This window comes from Epinephelus fuscoguttatus, linkage group LG22 (genome assembly GCF_011397635.1).
Source record: "Epinephelus fuscoguttatus linkage group LG22, E.fuscoguttatus.final_Chr_v1".
Classification (NCBI taxonomy): Eukaryota; Metazoa; Chordata; class Actinopteri; order Perciformes; family Serranidae; genus Epinephelus; species Epinephelus fuscoguttatus.
In genome coordinates this window covers 35,839,369-35,860,418 of record NC_064773.1, presented here as the reverse complement: position 1 = coordinate 35,860,418, position 21,050 = coordinate 35,839,369, and the positions used below count along the sequence as shown (strand labels likewise).

General features: G+C 40.7%; 1 protein-coding gene across 4 annotated transcripts; it reads right to left on the bottom strand.

The window, feature by feature from the left end:
• Positions 1 to 2,030: 2,030 nt before the first annotated feature.
• LOC125883013 (uncharacterized) lies at positions 2,031 to 3,747 on the bottom strand. 4 transcript variants are annotated; one of them, XR_007448436.1, is made up of 3 exons: positions 2,741 to 3,717; positions 2,279 to 2,358; positions 2,031 to 2,191 (listed from the first exon to the last, which is right to left on the bottom strand). XR_007448436.1 is itself a non-coding variant. In XM_049567118.1 (3 exons), the coding sequence occupies exons 2-3, from the start codon at positions 3,248 to 3,250 to the stop codon at positions 2,096 to 2,098; spliced, it is 606 nt and encodes a 201-aa protein (XP_049423075.1). In that variant the 5' UTR covers positions 3,251 to 3,416; positions 3,619 to 3,747; the 3' UTR covers positions 2,031 to 2,095. The 4 variants fall into 4 exon arrangements, 3 of the variants coding, with proteins under 3 accessions (XP_049423075.1, XP_049423074.1, XP_049423072.1); XM_049567118.1 differs by lacking the exon at positions 2,279 to 2,358 and having other exon boundaries at positions 2,741 to 3,416; positions 3,619 to 3,747; XM_049567117.1 differs by having other exon boundaries at positions 2,031 to 2,358.
• Positions 3,748 to 21,050: the final 17,303 nt, after the last annotated feature.

The window sequence follows — 21,050 nt, the reverse complement described above, 5'->3', positions numbered from 1 at the left end:
CAACAGATCATTTTGCATTTTTTGCCAAGAACCACAAAAGTCACATGACAAAAAAGGGCTGAGACCATGAATCTCTGGATAAAGAGTCACAGTAGCCGCAAACTGCTCAAACCTGTTAACATGGGCACCATGGTTGTGCGACCCCCATGCTTTCTCAGGTAGACAGTGTGTCCTTGCCATTAGGCTGCTGAATGTATCAAGTGCTCATGAGTTGAAAGTCAAAATAAAGGCAGGCCATTAATCCCCAAACTTGCTTGCTTTAGAAAGCAAAAGGTGTATGTCTAAGAGGGGCTAGGAGGGGAGCTTTTGGTCAGAAGATGGATGATCTCCTGGAAAAGCTTGATGAACAGGTGCATATATATATATATACAGTACAGGCCAAAAGTTTGGACACACCTTCTCATTCAATGCGTTTTCTTTATTTTCATGACTATTTACATTGTAGATTCTCACTGAAGGCATCAAAACTATGAATGAACACGTGGAGTTATGTACTTAACAAAAAAAGGTGAAATAACTGAAAACATGTTTTATATTCTAGTTTCTTCAAAATAGCCACCCTTTGCTCTGATTACTGCTTTGCACACTCTTGGCATTCTCTCCATGAGCTTCAAGAGGTAGTCACCTGAAATGGTTTCCACTTCACAGGTGTGCCTTATCAGGGTTAATTAGTGGAATTTCTTGCTTTATCAATGGGGTTGGGACCATCAGTTGTGTTGTGCAGAAGTCAGGTTAATACACAGCCGACAGCCCTATTGGACAACTGTTAAAATTCATATTATGGCAAGAACCAATCAGCTAACTAAAGAAAAACGAGTGGCCATCATTACTTTAAGAAATGAAGGTCAGTCAGTCCGGAAAATTGCAAAAACTTTAAATGTGTCCCCAAGTGGAGTCGCAAAAACCATCAAGCGCTACAACGAAACTGGCACACACGAGGACCGACCCAGGAAAGGAAGACCAAGAGTCACCTCTGAGGATAAGTTCATCCGAGTCACCAGCCTCAGAAATCGCAAGTTAACAGCAGCTCAGATCAGAGACCAGATGAATGCCACACAGAATTCTAGCAGCAGACCCATCTCTAGAACAGCTGTTAAGAGGAGACTGCGCGAATCAGGCCTTCATGGTCAAATAGCTGCTAGGAAACCACTGCTCAGGAGAGGCAACAAGCAGAAGAGATTTGTTTGGGCCAAGAAACACAAGGAATGGACATTAGACCAGTGGAAATCTGTGCTTTGGTCTGATGAGTCCAAATTTGAGATCTTTGGTTCCAACCGCCGTGTCTTTGTGAGACGCAGAAAAGGTGAACGGATGGATTCCACATGTCTGGTTCCCACTGTGAAGCATGGAGGAGGAGGTGTGATGGTGTGGGGGTGTTTTGCTGGTGACACTGTTGGGGATTTATTCAAAATTGAAGGCACACTGAACCAGCATGGCTACCACAGCATCCTGCAGCGACATGCCATCCCATCCGGTTTGCGTTTAGTTGGACGATCATTTATTTTTCAACAGGACAATGACCCCAAACACACCTCCAGGCTGTGTAAGGGCTATTTGACCAAGAAGGAGAGTGATGGAGTGCTGCGGCAGATGACCTGGCCTCCACAGTCACCGGACTTGAACCCAATCGAGATGGTTTGGGGTGAGCTGGACCGCAGAGTGAAGGCAAAGGGGCCAACAAGTGCTAAACACCTCTGGGAACTCCTTCAAGACTGTTGGAAAACCATTTCAGGTGACTACCTCTTGAAGCTCATGGAGAGAATGCCAAGAGTGTGCAAAGCAGTAATCAGAGCAAAGAGTGGCTATTTTGAAGAAACTAGAATATAAAACATGTTTTCAGTTATTTCACCTTTTTTTCTTAAGTACATAACTCCACATGTGTTCATTCATAGTTTTGATGCCTTCAGTGAGAATCTACAATGTAAATAGTCATGAAAATAAAGAAAACGCATTGAATGACAAGGTGTGTCCAAACTTTTGGCCTGTACTTATGTATCTATATATATATATATATATATATGCACCTGTTCATCAAGCTTTTCCAGGAGATCATCCATCTTCTGACCAAAAGCTCCCCTCCTAGCCCAGTACAGTCTCAGCAGGCGAGGCAGCGAGGCACATATTTCTCAAGAGATGCACCGAAAGTCCCCAGGAGGTCTTTGCCAGTGATCCGATGAAACTCTTCAGATACCTGAACAATACAAACAAATACAACACAACAATATAATACAAATACAAAACAATGCAATTTGATTGTAATAACTGTAACATCACCTACTTGTCAGCTGGTCACAAGCTGCAGGGTCTGCCACACTTGTCATGCACAATGTCTCATGCTTGCATCTTTTCCTGTGCACCCTTATGCATAATTATGTTCATTTAAATTTAATTTTTTTTTATTACTAAGCATGGTATTTGGTAACCTGAATATTGAGGGTTGACAATTCAATACAAATCAGACCATGACACATCCATTGTTTCCTGTTAGACAGTTCCTGTAAGTGACACTCTTTGGGGTATTAAAAAAAAAAAAAAAAACAAGCTGGTATTAAAAATTTAGGGACTGATGGTGTAGTGGGGTGCACTGTGTTGAGGGATCTGTAGTGGTGTTTGCCAATATATCTGTTGCCCCTAATAGCAGATCCTGCATTTCTTCAATTATAGTCAAAATATAGTATAATTACTCCTGGCAAATTATACACACTGTAATGAGTATTTAAAAAAAGTGGAAAAACCTTACCTCCTCAACAGAAAACAGCACAGGCCATCTCTCCTGGACCTCTGATACCATAGGCTGCCCTTCCACCACCTCTCTCCGCCTCAGGGAAAATGTCAGCCCCATCTTGTGCCGGATCAGTGTCATGTTCTTTTTCTTCTTCTTCATTTCGTTGACCAGAGCAACTCTTTCCTCTTCAAGAGTAGAATCATCATGGTGTTGCGGATGATCTGGGACATGACTGACCTCTCCACGTTTGGGCTTTTTGAGGGTGAAAGGACTGTCATCCACATCTGCTGTTCTTTTCTTGTTTACATCTACCTCACTGCAGCCCGCCTGACGCAGCTTTGACCGGTAGTTTCCCAGTTTGTACTTGATACTTGTTTTCCATCCATCGTAGCCTGTGATGCTACCTGGCTCCTTCAGGCAGGGATACTTGAGAACCAGCGAAGAGGCAACTGATTCAAGTTCCTCTTTCTCAGGGTAGCTTTTGATCTCAAAAATTGCCTGTGCAACTTTATCCAAAATTTCCATTTTAATGTCTCTTGTCACGTCAAGTCCTTTCTTTGACTTTTCATATGTCTCATTGCCCTTGCGCAATTTTAGCTCAACATCGTATGAGAACTTAGGGATAGGAAATGGTGAGGGCCACTCCGTGACATGCCTTAAATTGCTCTGGGTGGAATCTGTATAGCTGGACCTGAAATAATCAGAGTGAACACTGGCTGTATCAAGAGAAGAGACTGAACCAGTGGAATGGTCACTGGATTGGTTAAGTAGAGATGAATCACAGTCCCACATAATATGCAGGACTGCACGCTCAGATGGTAATTCAGACATTGCTGTCAAGTTGCAGAGTGCATTTCCAAAATCTGGATCCTCAAATTGTAGTGAAAAATCACCTTCAAGTTCAAGTCTCTCCTTAAGCACATTAATCAGTTGGCCCACAGATTCCCACAGGAAGCTGGATTCGCCGAGCTTCTTTGGGGGAGGCAACTACCCAAAGTAACAAAGTCTGAAAAGAGCAGAGAAGAAGAGGGAAAATAAACAGTTAAACTTGATTAGAAAACATTTGACACCTATTACATAGCCTGCAAATGAAGACCTTTTTTTTTGTTTTTTTTAAAGATTTATCGAAGTTTGATTTGCTAATAATTTAATCGCCAAGTGTGGAAAAATAAAGCCAAAGTCTAAAGTCATAAGAGCCAAAAGTGATTTGGGCTAAGGAAGTCATTTGAATGTCTTCTAAATCATGCATTCATAACCTTATTGAAGTAAAAGTATGTAAGTATAATGAGCAAAATGTATTGTAAGTATTTAAAGTTTAAGTACGCATTCTGCAGGACAATGTGCCTTGTCAGTGTTCTTCTATTATATCTGCTGTTTCTGGATTAAAATTACTACTGTTTATAGCTTTGTGACAGTGCATTTTCTACCTAATCCAAGAGGGTTTTATATAGTTTAGCTTCAGGAGGAGGAGAATTTCCTCAACCCATAAAGGAACACTTCATCCTTTGGTTTATCACAAACATTTAAAATCAAAATCACCAAATTTGGAGATACATGGTTTTCACTGGACAGAAAGGATATGAAAAATTGTAATCTAAAAGTAACTAGTAACTACACCTGTCAAACAAATGTAGTGGAGTGAAAAGCACAATATTTGCTTCAGATATTGTGGGGTAGAAGTATAAAATTGTATAGAATGGAAGTACTCAAGTATCTCCAATTTGTACACATGTACAGTATTTGAGTAAATGTACTTACTTACATTCCACCACTAGATTTGAACAAACAAAAGGAAAACAATCATAGCATGTTAGTGAAGATGGAATCAGTAAATGTATGGCATTTTTACTTGATAAATCACCAATACAATCAATTATCAAAATAATGCATCTATTTTGACTAAAATAATAAAGTTTCAACAAATATGCGATCAAAGTTTTAGCACCACTATAATGTAAAACTTTCAATTTAATAGTAATGTTCAAATTAAATAAGATTCTTCTTCACTGAACCCTTTTTCAGTGTTAACAACATACCATTTTGAGTCTCTTTAATGGAGAAGGAATGTCCTACTGGTCACCATCACCCTTCCACCTAGCCTGAGTGTCGGACTGAAGCTCCCAGAACCTTCAGTCTGACATGGCTTCCATTGAAGGCGATTTACAAGAGGGAGGGAATTTGATTTTTTCCCTAACCAATCAGTAGAGATCAACGACTCACCCAGAATCTGACGTCATTAGTATCCATGCCTCGGGGGTGCCGAAAACAAGCGAGCATTGCCCGTTTAAAATGTCTCCGTCGTCGTGCACGCCCATCTGCATCGCCGTTAAATCCAGTTTAGCAGCTTCCTTAATTTGGTCTTCCATTAACGCGAGTAGTGGCGAAATACCTCGATAGCATCGTCAATGTGGTCTGTAGGATCTGTAGCGGTCACCATTGTTGCTATCCTCACCAGTTACCCACCAGCGTACAGCTTGACATCAGCGTGGCGCTGATTGGCTAATCGCTAGACCCCCGGCATTCATTGGTCCGTCCAGCGTTTGGACGAGATAAATCGCAAATTCATTGAAGTATGCCAGACCAGAGATGCAAGCCTACTCAGTTGAGTGGGCAGGGTCTATGGTCTGGAACCAGGCTACCTTCCACCAACTGTGTATGCTGCAAGAGGGTGGTAATCCGTCAACACATCTGGATCCAGGAGTACAATTTCTGCAGAGTGGTGTTCAACAAGCTCAAAGGACCTGAAATGTTCAGTGTACCAGGAAGAGAGTCTTTTACAAATGAAGGTCACTTCCCCTGCATTGACAAGAATGTTCACAATCTTATAGAAATCTGGGAGGCCACTGCACTGCCCAGCGGATAAAATCATGCCTGCCGCATACTGTGTTCCATGCAGGAGGATCATTTTTAACAGAGACACACTGTCTAGATGGGGGTACTTCTTTTGTACTTCACACTTCAGTGGTGGATCCAATTCTCACACTCTGACCACTTTCACCTTTTCAATGTAAAGTTTTGGCTTGAAAAGGCTGGGACTATTCAGATGGTATGCCATCATTTGCTGGTGTTTTGAGGAAAGAGTGAGCAGCACATTTTTCCAGTTGTGCGTGTCATGGACCACCTTTTTAAAGAAGCTATGTTTAGCTTCAAACCTCATCGTCCACAATTCCGCCAAAGGCCCATAGCAGCGAATGAGATGTGGGTAGTGGTCAGTGAAGTGGTGTCCGGGAAGGTACTGGTAAGCAACTTGGGATGATCCAGTAGTTTACAAGATAAATAACACAATGCTTCCTCTGAGAGTCTGTTTGACACAACAATGTCAACAATTTCCTTAAGGTCCATTAAAATGTCCCATGCAGGCTCCTGCTCTGGTATCTTACATCCAATCATAAAAGGAAGTAAGCGCAGCAATGCCCAATTTTCATGTCCATTACCGCCAACTTTTTCAAAACTCGCTTTTGGAATTTTATGTGGTTTGTTTACTCTGTCCGAATACCTGTAGGGAAATGACTTTATGCGGTCATTTAATGCATCAAATGTGATGAAACCTTTTGAGATCAAATTTTTCAAACACAAGGACAATTCTACAGGGATGACCCCTTCAAAAAAGTCATGCAAAACATCCGGAGGAAATCAAGTTATTGGATGAAAGAACAGTAGATGTTTGCTAAGTACACATTCTCTTTTTATCCCATTAATGCTTTGGAGGTTGTTGTTTTCCCTAAGCTCTTCCAAAAAACTGCTGTGTTGATCAACACCCCTCAACTGGAAATCATTTACTTCAGTGGCTGCAATTTGGTTCCGACTTATCAAACAAAACCGACAGAACTTGTCAACAGTAAAACTTTCAGAAAAGCCTGCAAGACCATGTGCTGCAAGGTTATCTGCACACACACAAAATGTAGTACCCTTAACAAACTGACCTAGAACTTCAACAAAAATTCCCTCTTCTTCTAGACACCTTATGTCTTTTATTAGTGGCTCAAGAAACTTTTCATAACCATATTGCTTGACATCCACACTTTTACCCAATAGAGCAAGCTGAATTGAAGTTAGACTTGATCGGAACCTAGCTCGTAAATTTAGAACAACCCAATATACTGCAGTTATTTTATGAAGTTTTCTAGAGGTGCCCAGGGGGTTATAAACTTCAAAATCATCAATATACAATGCCAAACTGATACATGTGTTTTGCTGTCCTAGTAGCTTGTTGTCCTTGTAATACCTGCCATCTTGAAAAGACTTAAAGTGTCCAGATAAAGATTCTTGATCAAATACAAATTGGTCCAAAAAATCTGCCCATTCTAGTAAATTCTCAAGTACCTTAGTGACAGATATATAAACAAAAGCATTTTTATGGGCTGTGTTAGGTAACCTTTCTCTGATGTTGTTAAAAGTAGTGGATTAGTTTGGACTATAGCATTAGAAATTTCTTGCAAAACAGAATCATTTGTTTCAATGTTATGTTTTGATAGGATATCTTTGACACTGTTGAGAGTCTGAATGCTAGAAAAAGACAACAGATCATGAAAATCCTCTACAATCATTTGGGTTGCACCTCTAGAAACATGTAACACTGTTTGCATATAAAGAAAGAGAGAAGCCAATTTGTGCTTAAGTGTCTCACTATCTACATGTTCCACAATCTCTTCAACCTCATCTGGTCTCACACTATGCTGTGATGATGTCCCTGCTTCACAATCAGATTCTTCACCATTATTTGCCTCATATTCTGTATCAGCTCTTTCTATTGTTCGAAAATCCTTAAGTGTACAAGTTTTATAGTTTCGACTTCTGTGAGAACTGAAGGTTGAGCGAGTATTTGTTTTAAAGGTACACCTTAGAAAGGGACATTGTACAGTTTCTCTGTTCTTTAAATGATGTCCAAGATGGTTCAAAAAAGTTTTTTCACTGCAAATCTCTTTAAAATCACACAATTCACATCAAAATGTTAAATTTTCGTGGATTTTCAAAGTTGCGTGTGATCTTGAGAGGTGTGACCTTAATGCGCCAGGTGTTTTAAATACACATACACAGTCTGTGTGAATACAAGGCCAGTATGCGCCTTTACCGTGACGAAGGCGACAATGTTTTAAAAGAGTCTCTTGACAGGAGCTGGCAAACTTGCAAAACTTGCACTGCATGCAATTCACCCCTGAAACACAAAAGACACATATAGGACATATTCAGTTTTGCTTAAATCATTTTTGCTGCAGACCCTGTAATAAATGACACAATACAGCTCTATTTCATCAACATCTGACATATCCCATTGAAGCCATAACTACTCTTTCCACACAGGGAAAGATGAAATGCAAAATGACCAAACTTAAACGGATTCAAAGTGGGGTTGTATGAAGTACTTATCTATAGTCGGTGTATTACCTATAGTAGATAGCAGTTTGTAGGAGCAGCGGGAGTACTGATTTAGTAAACTAACCAGTGTACTGCTGTGGACGGGGTCAGCAGCAAAACATACTTTAAATACCACAAAAGAAAAGCTAAAGTGGTGAAAATATTCTAAATATAACATACACTTACATACACTCTGTGCTGGTACTCCTCTCTACTTCTCCAAACTGGGTCCTGCTGACCACCATCTACTGTAGGTAATGCGCTGACTATGGTTAAGTATCCCATACACTTCAAATAATCCAGATTTTAAAACCTGTAAATGTTGATGGGTCAGACATTTTCAGCAGTGAGCAACCAATCGAAAACAATAAAATACAAACAATAAAAAAAGACCTATCAATGCACAGAAGCATATTTAGTGGTATAAACTGTAACTAATAACACACTAGCTCTCTACCTGCATCTCCTTCTGTCCCCTCTTTTCTCCACACACATGCACACACCTCACCTCTCACCCCCTGACGTTTCCCTTATGGGTCAGATACACAAGACATAGTTTTAGTCTATAGCAGCAACAGTCATGTTTACAACAACAAAGTCACTACATATACTCAGTAATATCTCACTGGAAACAAATCTAACATGTCAATAAAATAAATATTCCTCCTGACGTCACAATACTGAGTGAATAAAGTCACATTATCTCAGCATGAAGACAAACATCAGTATCAGTCATTCATCCTGCTCTCTGTCCCTCCTCTACTGAGGACACTCACTGTCTGCAGGTCAGCTGCCTCAGGTACATGTTCAGATAAAGTGTTAGCCTACATACAGACAGATTTCATTTTAGTTTGTCTTTAACACTTTGTTGTTTGCCTCGTGAGCGTTGTGCTTGTGTTGACCGCGATCATAAATCATATTAGCGGCGAATGAGAGACTGTGGACAGAGCACAGTTTGTGTGTGTGTGTGTGTGTGTGTGTGTGTGTGTGTGTCTGTGTGCGCTGTGAGGAGGTCTGCCCTGACATGCAGAGAGTGGGAGAGAGGCTGCTTCATGATGATACAAGAAAACTTAACTTTAAAATGTAACGTTAACGCCGATAACGGCGGAGCTTAGTATCACGGTCTTGATTAAATTTGCCTCGCGCCGTTCAATACCGGGTCTCGGTACCAATCCTGCCCGGGCCACTCAGAGGTTGCTTCTGTGCTGCATGTGGCCCGCGAGCCGCTAACAGAATAGGCCGGCTGTATTGAAAGCAGAGTCGCTGCACAACATATGCCCCCACACCCCAAAAAATAGTTTTCGGTGCACATGTGGATCATTTCTCTCCCCTAACAAATCCTTTTAACAGTATTGTGTAACAGAATTATCTTTGGAGGTAACTGTGTGTAACCTTACAATGCCAACACCATACCAGCTTAGCTAACAAGGCAAAACTTTGGTAACTGAACAACTTGAATCAAACTTTCAGTTGAAATACCACAACACACGGTTACATTTCTTATCTAGTTGCAAAAAAAAACCACACTTACCTGTGAAGGCTTAATAGTTGCCAAATATTTCCAAGTCTGAAACTCCCGCTGCACTGTCCAGTGTCCTGTCACAAAATGTTCGACCAACCGCCCCGTCCTCAGACATCAGACCACGTTCAAATGCGGAAACCCCGTAGTCAACGCGTGTAACGTCAGTCTACGGGGTTTACTTCAAGGAAAATAGGACTGCAGTGACTGCAACTCCATAATCTTTGTTATACTGACTTGAAAATACTTATTAGGACAAAATGGAGAGAAGTTTGCTGGACAGACAAGTTTTTGTCAGTTACAGATGGCAAAGCTTTAATTCTGAGTCAGAATAATTCGAAAACTTTAGTGAGATGAACAATTGCTAGTTATCGTTTTTACAGTGCAGGTGAAAAGTCTGCAGTTTTGTGACCCATCCACCACCCCAACCTGCCTCCTTACAAGACCACTAGCGACTGTTTCCTTGTTTACAGCTGTCAGCGTATTGGTCACATGATCCTACCCTTTAAAAATAAGTGAGATATGTATAATATTGGGTGCATTACTTCACAAATTTCCCTTCTCTGCATTACAAGACACAGCTCCCGCCCCAGCTTATAAATAAGGGGATCTGAAGTGTTATGGAGGATAAATATTTGAATCGGTTGGATTAAGTCTAGATGTTAAAGTTAAAATGTTTCATCTTGTCCCAGCCTGACAGCACTATTTCTATTAAGTCACAATGGGAACGAGACATTGGTTCATCACTCACTGCAGATCAGTGGGATTCAATATTGAAGCATTCGACATCCATGTCTAGTTGTGTATGATATAAAATGATCCAAATTAAAATTATACATAGAGCTTATATTACACCACATAAGTTAAAAAAAAATGGACCCAAATGTTTCTGAACTGTGCTGGCATGACTATGGTGAGCTTGGTACTTTTATGCATTTACTATGGTCCTGCCCAGAGGTAGAACAATTACGGTCTGAAGTAATTGATATTTTAAAAGTTATATTGAATATTCACATTCTTCAATGTCCTGCTGTATGTTTATTGGGGAATAGAGTGGAAAATATACATGCAAGAATTACTCAACGTATCATTACCCTAGCTTTTCCATCTGTGAAGAGAACAATACTAATGAATTGGAAGATACACAAGCCAGACTGCTATAGTAAATAAAATTGGTTGAGGGATTTCTTAGACTTATTGTCAATGGAGAAAGCAACTTCAATCCTGAAAGACAATAACAACGACCAAGTTGCCTCATGGACTGTCATCAGAGAACACTTGAATAATAGAACAATAACCTGACCTGAATAAGTGTGTGCCATATGATTTATGAGCTGGACCCGAGCTGTCTTTATTTGTATGTCATTGTAATGTTTTTGTTATGTGAGTATGGTGTTGTCAGGGCTTCCTGAAAGAGCCCCTCATTACTGAGCTCTCATTGGAGCTCTACTGCAGAAAAGTAGGATTTTAGGATTAAACTGTTCGTGCTTTTGAAGGATATTGTTGTTATGGGTTGTGCAATTAGGCAGCTCTGCCACTGACTAAAGATATGTTTAATGCATGCATGAATACTGTTAAACTGCGCAAGAGCTGTGCTCCATCTTTTTCATGAAGAACAATACTCCAGTGTTCATGACAGAGAGAAACATCATTACATAAATATACAGACCAGTGACAAATTAAGTGAAAAATTTGAATATATAGGCCTAGTGTAGAACTGTTAATGAATGCTGGATGCTTCAAATAACACATTAAAGCAGTATGCCTCCAAAAGCCAATCAAGTTACAGTTTACATCCATGGCTGTTTAGACTCACATGTAGCCATTAAAGCTGACAATTAGTGCTTCTCAAGGATGCTTCCTTTGTAGAATGGGTCCTTCCAAGTCGGGTCCTAGGAGGTTAGGCAAGACCCCCTCCTAGCATTTGGTGAACACATTGGAACAGGCTAGGAAGTGCCCAGGTGTGCATCATTGAAGAGGCTCTGCCTTCAGTTCCTTCAATTCTTCAATTCAAAGAATTGTGGTTACTTAATATCTGCTGTGGATACACACACGCATCTTTAAATTTCTCTGAAGGAAGGACTCAGTCCTCTGTGGAGCTCAAAGAATCTTTGACACTGGAACAATCCTTTAATGGGATTCGAGGATGTAGCCTCTTGTTGAATCGGCATCAGCACAGCGGATCCCATTTACAAATGAAATCACTCTGATTGTCAGTTCAGCTCAGTGCCCGAGAGGAGAAACAGAAGAAAGAAATGTAAACGAGTTAAAGTCAAGAGAGTATGAGGTCAAAACAAACTTGATAAATGCAGTGAGATTATTTTTCCTTTATTCACTGAGCTCTTTAGCAGAAACGTTTCTAGATTTTTTTTTGTCTTATTGTTTACTAGCACACAGTAAATATGCTCTGTTCTTTTAAAATTGGATTGTGTTGTTCATGTGCTAACTGACTAACTTGCGTCAAGATGGTCTTCCGGTTTCTCTTCCTCAGTGATGACTGCAGATGTCTGTAGTCTGCTTGTATGGAGGGATATGTCGTCCGACACCGGCGCAAAACACGTGTACACGTTTGTTGGCCGTCAGTTTGTTGTGTTCATGTGCAACTACAAGACAAGGCGACGAGAGGTGACAAAATTATATGTTCATCTTACATAAACTATAAATAAACTATTTTAAAATGCATTTAATCAATAATTTATTTCATTTGGTCTTTTTGTCATATACAGGTTTGCAGCGATGATTGGTAATATGTATGTTGATGTTGCGCAACATCAAGTCTGTATCTGATCATGTGACGATACTATAAAATACACGGAAGCTCTTTCGATGCAAAATCTACTAGGATCCATCATAATAGCTTGTACTGGGGCCCATCTTAACTACCTTATGCCACTGATATCTGCTTAGTTATGGTTGTGTGTGCATTATTGTAGAAGGTAGATGTCCAGACTGTTATGTAGCCTAATGGTGGAGTTTTGTAGCCACAAAAAATAACTGAGAACACCGCAAAATCAAAAGTGTTGTATTTTCAGTGTTAGAGTTGAGAGTAAAACTATAGACTAATTTCAACTCTTGTTAAGTCTAATTCAACCAAACGATAGTTATTTCGTTAGTTGGTGTTTTTTTAAGGGGGTGTCAAATGTGAAATTTAGAATAAGGCAAATCTCTGCATACTACTCAGAATGCTCCCATTGTAAATAATACATAATACTAATAATAGCCTAATGAGAGCATACTAAGAACTTTACAGCTTTTTACTTTTTTCATTTTTCAAAATAAGTTCTTAAAGTTAGGTCTACCACTACACAGGGCTGTTTCAAGACACTCTGGGGGCCCCAGGCAAGAGGCACCTCGGAACAGCTTGTTTCTCCCCTGACACATCACATACCTGTGTGCTGCCACGGCTCAGCTGTTCAGGTATTTCTGGGCAGTCATGAAATCAACAAAGAAGAAATTATTGGACCTGGAGCCGGAGTTCTCCGTCGCCGGTAAGCCCTTATCTTGCACCGTATTTGACAGGAATACGGCGTCTGTGACCCCCATTCAACCCACAACCGGCAGGATTCGCCTTTCATTTCTGCTGCTAGTTGAAATCGGTACTTGCACAGCGTGCTCCTGAATGATTTGTTTTGCTTGCGCAAAACTATTTTTAGTCGCAAATGTGAGTAAAATGCTCACACAGTAGAGCTCTGTGGAAAACAAATCACTGTAGCATATATAAACAAATCTAACCTACAAGTAGAAAGAAAGAAATAATAACGTTCACTGCTTAAAGATACTCAATAGCTCAGCTAATACCTGAAATGTCACTGGATACAAACCACTGCAGCAGCATATTGAGTGCCAGTTGGCCAGCGCGCGCCATTATTGGACGGCACATGGACACTCACCCTTTTGCGATTGCACGTTGAACTTATGCCACAGTAGTGGTACCATGAGGTACCATGGTACTATGGAACTCCAACAATGCTAGCGCGGGTGGCAACCAATCATGCGGGACATGTTCTCAATTTGTGTGACGCATGAAAAGAGACAGAAATGCTGTGCAGTTCCACACAATGCGACTGGACACCCTACTTAGCCACTCACAAGCAGCAGCTAGTAGGGGGGCCCATTAGGGGTTATTCTAACGTGTTGTCGTTGTTGCAGTGTCTCATCCCACAGTAGTGGTACCATGAGGTACCGTAGTACTACGGTACTCCAACAATGCTAGCACGGGTGGCAACCAATCATGCGGGACATGGGCTCAATTTGCGTGACGCGTGAAAAGAGACAGAAATGCTGTGCAGTCCCGCACAATGCGGGACATCTGGTCACCCTACTTAGCCACTCGCAAGCAGCAGCTAGTAGGGGGGTCCATTAGGAGGGATTCCAATGTGTTGTCATTGTTGTAGTGTCTATAGGGTTTCCATCATATTGTCATTGATATGGACCAATGTCAGCCGTCTCTGGGGGCCCCCTTCCAGCTCAGGGCCCTAAGCAATTGCCTAGTTTGCCTGTCCGGTTGCGGCCCTGCCACTACAGTCCGAGCTGCACTTGACAAATGAATCAGGGACAGAAGTGGATGCAGATGTGTTTGAGGAGCTTTTACATGCAGGGAACTCACCATCATGGTGTCCACAGAAAGGTCCAGAGGTAAGTACGTAGCTAAAACGTAGGTCATCCTGCAGAAGTACTGTAATGGTGACAAGCATAGTGAAGTCAAAAAGAGGTCATTATGATAATTAATAATTATAGTGTATGTGTGTGTCTGTCTGTCTATCTGTGTGTCTGTGTGTTCCTGTGTGTGTTTCTTTTAATTGTCTTGCAACTCTGCTCCTGGAAGACTAAAAACTTATCATAACACAGTCACAACTTTCAGGAAGCCTCATCCTCTGTGATGTCTGATTCATGTTCAGTAGTTAAAAGCAATTTAACTATTGTGGTCTGGTATTGTATGAATACAATATAAATTAATTTTATGGGGAATCAGATTCATGTCAATATAATTTAACAAAACTTTTTAAATATCAAACACACAAATGAGAATAAAATCATTGAAACTGTTCATCTTAAATGTAAAGCTCCTAACTTGCAAACAAATTATTTGTGTAGTCAAATGTAGTTATTTGTATTAGCCTTTTTTAAATGTCCTTGTGTTAACAGTTCCCTCTGCTGCTTTCTCATTGATCAGACTTATGCTCTCACTGTCAGCTTGTTACGCCACTTGCTCTCATTTGCACTGCCTCACTTTTGTTTGCAGGTCTGACTCAAACCTCTTGTGTGGGTATGTTTTTTTCCAGAGTATGTTCCCTCTCAAATTATTTTATTTGATTGTATTTACACAAATCTGATTCCATTTTTCACTATGTTTATAACTTCTTCTTTTACAGGAGGATCCCACCAGCCTATGTGCGAACAAAATATGCTCATGGCATCATCACTTTATTTCCCAACATCAGAGATATATACTCAGAAAATGGATGTTTGTATATTGTAAATTTGTAAGGTTGTAAATTGATGGTTTATATTACAATTTATGACGTGAAGTATGTGCATGGTCTTAACTTTATCTACAGTACAGTTGCCCTGTATGGCATGGTGGTGTGGTGGTTAGCACTGTCGCCTCACAGCAAGAGGATTCCCGGTTCGATCCTGGGTGTGGGAGCTCTTCTGTTCGGAGTTTGCATGTTTTCCCCCGGTCAGCATGGGTTCTCTCCGGGCACTCCGGCTTCCTCCCACAGTCCAAAGACATGCAGATTGGGGACTAGGTTAATTGACAACTCTAAATTGTCCATAGGTAGATTTTACAGGAACACTTCTATGATGAAGCCAGTGGCTCTGGCTACTTGGCCTGGAGAATTACAGTAATACTGTGCAGTGTAACACAGCTGTTCAGGCCCAGAGAGGCTCCACCAGTGCTACTCATTAAGACACAAGAGGGAGTTTCACCTCACTGACAAGCAACTGATTGGTGTGGAAAGCAGCAAAATTATATTGTATTTTGACTGATGGACCGGTTGTAAAAGAGAACATGAGGGCAACATTTCAATACTGCCGGACACTGGTTCGAGACACACAGGTCTCCTCCACATTTTCTTGACACCCCTGGCTTGGTAAGAAAGACCTAGTCTTGGTTTAAAAGTTATACTATTCTCAATGTTTTTATTCTTGTTCCTACAGTTGGATGTTTGGGCTTCAGTGTGCAGAATGCTGTGTCTGCTGTGAGTTTGAGACTTGAAGGATGTTTACACATTAATCTGCTGAAAGTGGAAAGTTTCTCAGTATTACACACGTATGATGTAGCCTATAAACTTGAAGCCACCAGCCACCAGTAGATGTTATTTTAAGGATTTTAACAAAATAATTTAGCCTTTTGTGAAAAAAGGCATCTACTCCTACTTCATTACAAATTCTACAATCTATAAATATGCAAAGTTAATTAATTTCTTAACTTTCAGTGACCCACAGTTGCAAAATTGCAACATCTATTTGAAACTGTCTAGCAGTGACTATCCCTGATTGAATGTAGCGACCACTACATATCCCAGCACCCGAGAATTATAAAATAACATTTTTGGCGGGAAAATGTAATATTGGAAGACATATCACATTCCTTTAAACAACATGGCTGCCTCCTACTGACCCCCCAGCTCTCTCTTTTGGATCAATTTCAACAATTTTACAGTATTATTACTATTAGACCTGTAGTATTTTTTTCCTTTATTCTAAAGACGTTTAGTGTTAGAAAACTTAAATATTTCTTTTCAAAAATGTATAATACACATGATTTAGAGGTATTTTTGTCTGTGTTGCAAAAACATTACGATGGGCTGCAATGGACGTCACTTTTTCACACAAAAGGTCCCATCCCTGGGTGATAAGCCAATAGAACAACTGTGCCACCTCAGAAGGCACAGCTATGGCAATATATGGGTTTTAGGGTTGGGGTTAACAGAAAATATACAGTATATACAGTGAAGATAGATAGATAGATAGATAGATAGAGTGTGTGTGTGTGTGTGTGTGTGTCTTAGTGTATGCATGTTTTGCATTCTAAAGTGTAAAGTCAAACACGTTCTCAGTAGGTGCTGGCCTCCACCAAGGTTGTCCTTTGTCACCGATCTCTCTCTCTCTATACATATATAGCACCAGGCTATTCAATTACTATTTCAACTGGGCCACATTTGAAAACCAGATCATGTCGACAGGCCACATTTTTAGCAGCGAGCAACCTTTCCTTATAGGTCAGTTACACAGGATATAGTTTTATACAGTCCATGGCAGCAACAGTCATGTTTATAACAACAAAGTCACTATTTAAAACCCAATAATATCTCACTGGAATATAAATATTCTTCCTGACATCACAATACTGAGTGAAGAAAGTCACGTTATCTTAGCATGAAGACAAACAACACTATCAGTCATTCATCCTGCTCTGAGGACACTCACTGTCTGCAGGTCGGCTGCTTCAGATAAAGTGTTAGCCTACCTACAGACAGCTTTCATTTTAGTTTGTCTTTAACACTTTGCAGTTAGCACCGAGAGCGCGATGTGCTTGTTTCGACTGCGATCATAAATCATAATAGCGGTGAATGAGAGACTGTGGACAGAGCAGATTGAAATATTCTACATGCTGATCACATGTATTGATAAAGTATTGGCTTGGCTAGCAGAGGTTTTATCGCACTTATTCACAGTAACAAGCGTAGCTGTCGTTAACTAGTGTAATCTTGAAGTTAACGTTATAACTTCAAGATTACTGCAGAATGATGATACGTGAAACCGAAACTTTAAAAAGTAACGCTGATAACGCCGATAATGGCGGAGCTTACTGTTATTACGGTGTTGATTAAACGTGCCTTGGGTTGTTTAATACCGGGTCTCACCGGATCCCTGTCCAGGCGTTTGATGAAGTCTCCTGGTTGGCCGGTGATAGACTGGTGTCTAACTGTCGTTACAGCCAGTCCAAGCGGTTCATGCCAGGCTGGAATCAAACCCACCACTGGTGATGTATGCATCGTCTGATTTGATGTTGCTCAGTAAGAGTCCAGAATGTCACAGCATTTTTTTTTCTCAAAAAACGCAGGTGTCAAAGCCGTGTTGACAGGAAAGAGGCAGAGGAGAAAACCACAAAATCACCTGGGGCAGTGTGGGCAGGGCATCAAGGCCACTGTGGCCTTAGGGCAGATATTTTTTTTCAAGGGCACAGGGCCAAATGAGGAGGGCACGAGAGCCATGGCCCTCGTGGCCCTTGTGAAATTCCTGCACTATGTAGCACAGTTCATTACAAGTAAACTCAAAGTGCTTTACATTAAAAAACAAAATATCACACAACATTAAAATCCAGAAAAACATCAACACAATTATATAGAAGCCCCTGCCCTGTCACATAGCCGCACATGTAAGAAATGCAGCCATATGATTAGACACACACACAGACACGGACACACACGCAGGCACGGACGCCCTAATTTTGGGTACAACTAGAAGAGCTCTGCCTGATGACCTGAGAGGCCTGAATGGGTTGTATGCAGTGAGCAAGTCAGAGATGTACTGAGGAGCCAAACCATTAAGTGCTTTATAGACTATTAGCAGGATTTTGAAGGAGATTCTGTACTGTACCAGGAGCCAGTGAAGTGATTTCAGTATTGGAGTAATATGATCAAATTTACGTGTACGTGTGAGGATTCTAGGTGCTGCGTTTTGAATGAGCTGGAGGCATCCTACTGATTGTTTGGATAATCCTGCGAATAGAGCATTGCAATAGTCTAATCTGCTTGAGATGAAGGCATGAACCAGTTTCTGAGAGTCAGTTTGAGTCATATATTCTCGAAGTTTTGATATATTCTTCAGGTGGTAGAATGCTGTCCTGATGATATTAGTGATGTGATTTTTGAAATTGAGATCAGTGTCTAAGATAATGCCAAGGTTTCTGACTTGCTCACTGCATTTCAGAGACAGTGATTCCAAGTGCGGGGAGATTATCTGTCTTTGACTTTTTGGACCAGCTAGGAGAATCTCAGTCTTGTCTGTATTCAGCTGTAAGAAATTCGTGGACATTCAGTGAGTAATATCATTAATACAATTAATTAATCTGTTCATAGGACTGAGGTCATCGGAGGAAAGTGAAATGTATAACTGTGTATCATCAGCATAAGAATGATAGAGCATTGCATCTTTATGATAAAACCAAGCAGGAGCATGTACAAATTGAAGAGCAGTGGCCCAATAACTGACCCTTGTGGGACCCCAGAGAAGATGTTTGATTTGTTTGATGTAAAACTACCAATTGTGACAGAGAAGTAGGATGAGAACCAGTTCAGGACAGGACCTGCTAAGCCAATGGAGACATGAAGTCTCTGAATTAGGATGTCATGATCCACAGTGTCGAACGCAGCAGTGAGATCAAACAATACTAGGATTGAGGTTCTCTGAGAGTTGCTGTGGATCTTAAGGTCAGTGATAACCTTTACAAGAGCAGTTTCAGTGCTGTGATTGGCTCTGAAACCTGATTGGTGTGTATCGTAAATGTTGTTTGTTATAAGATAGTCATCCAGTTGTTTGTAAACAATTTTTTCAAGAATTTTGCTGAGGAAAGTAAGATTGGATATTGGTATATAGTTATTAATTACAGATGGATCTAGGTTGTTTTTTCTTTAATACAGGTGATATTACAGCATGCTTGAGAGAAGCAGGGAAAGTGCCAGTCTGCAGGGAGCTATTAATGATATTTTCAACACTATTTATAAGACAATGAGAGACAGATTTGAAGAGTTTGGTAGGGATGGAATCAAGAGAGCAGGTGCTAGATTTCAGGTGCTTAATGACCTTGAGCAAATCACTGCAGTTAACAGGTGAGAATGAAGACATAGCACTCATGGAAGTAATTTGATGCGAGGGTGAGCCGGAGCCAGATGAAGAATTTGATATGTTATTTCCAATATGTAAATTTTTTTCCTGAAAGAAAACAGCAAATTCATTACATTTGGTTGTGGAGAGAAAATCAAGAGGGGTAGATTTGGATGGATTAATTAGTTTATCAACTGAGGAGAATAGAAATGAGACATTATTCTGATTATTGTTGATCAGCTGAGAAATGTAGGACTGTCTGGCAGATTTCATGTCTTCATTGTAACTGTAAAGTGCAGCTTCATAGATCTCAAAATCAATTTGTAATTTGTTTTTTCTCCATTTCTGTTCAGCTCTCCGGCAGATTCTTTTTGCAATCTTAACTTTTTCATTGCTTCTCCAATGTGCTTTTGGTGGTCCATGAATTTTTCCAGTTCTGACAGGAGCAATGTGGTCAATAATCTGAGACATAAGATTAGAAAAATTGTCAACCATAGCATCACATGATGACAAGGTGGGTAATGTATACTTTGAAAACTCATTAATAAAAGTGTTAGTTGTATCAGCATTGATGAAACGTTTGTTAATGTATCTATCAGTAGTTGTCTGTTCAACGGGGCATGTTACATCAAAGAAAATACAGTAATGGTCAGATATTGCAACATCTAAAACATCTGTTATTGCAATATCAAGACCTTTTGAAAAGATAAGATAAAGTGTATGACCTTTAGTATGGGTACAGCCAGTTATCAGCGTGAAAACTTGGAAAATTGCCAAAAGACACAGATTTACACTTAAATAAGTCATTATATATGACAGCAACGCCCCCTCCCTTTCTTGATCTGTGTGCAATGTACAAAATTGTAGTTATCAGGAGATGTTTCAATAAGTTCCTTATTACCAGTTTGATCAAGCCAGGTTTCTGTTAGTAGGATATAGTCCAGTTTGTGAGAAGTGATGATGTCATTAACTAAGAAAGTCTTTTTAGCTAGAGATCTAACATTAAGCAGTGCAAGTTTAAAGGCCCAGCCGGGGGGAGGAAGGGGTCTGGTTTGGGGACCTCAGAATTGTATCTCTGCTTTTTGCAGATGATGTGGTTCTGTTGGCTTCATCACACCGTGATCTCCAGCATGTACTGGGGTAGTTGGCAGCTGAGTGTGAAGCAGTCAGGATGAGTGTCAGCACCTCCAAATCGGAGGCAATGGTTCTCTGCTGGAAACCAGTGGATTGCCCTCTGCAGGTTGGGGGAAAGTTACTGCCTCAAGCGAGGGAGTTCAAGTATCTCGGGGTCTTGTTCATGAGTGAGGGTAGAATGGAGCGTGAGATGGATCAATGGTTCGGTGCAGCACCTGCAGTGATGAGTCCTGGTGAAGAGGGAGCTCAGCCGGAAGGAGAAGCTTTTGATTTACTGGTCCATCTACGTCCCAACTCTCACCTATGGTCATAAGCTCTGGGTAGTGAAGGAAACAATGAGATCGCGGATACAAGCAGCGATAATGAGTTTCCTTCGTGGGGTGGCTGGGCTCAGCCTTAGAGATAGGGTGAGGAGCTGTGACATTTGGAGGGAGCTCAGAGTAGAGTTGCTGCTCCTTCACGTTGAAAGGGGTCAGTTGAGGT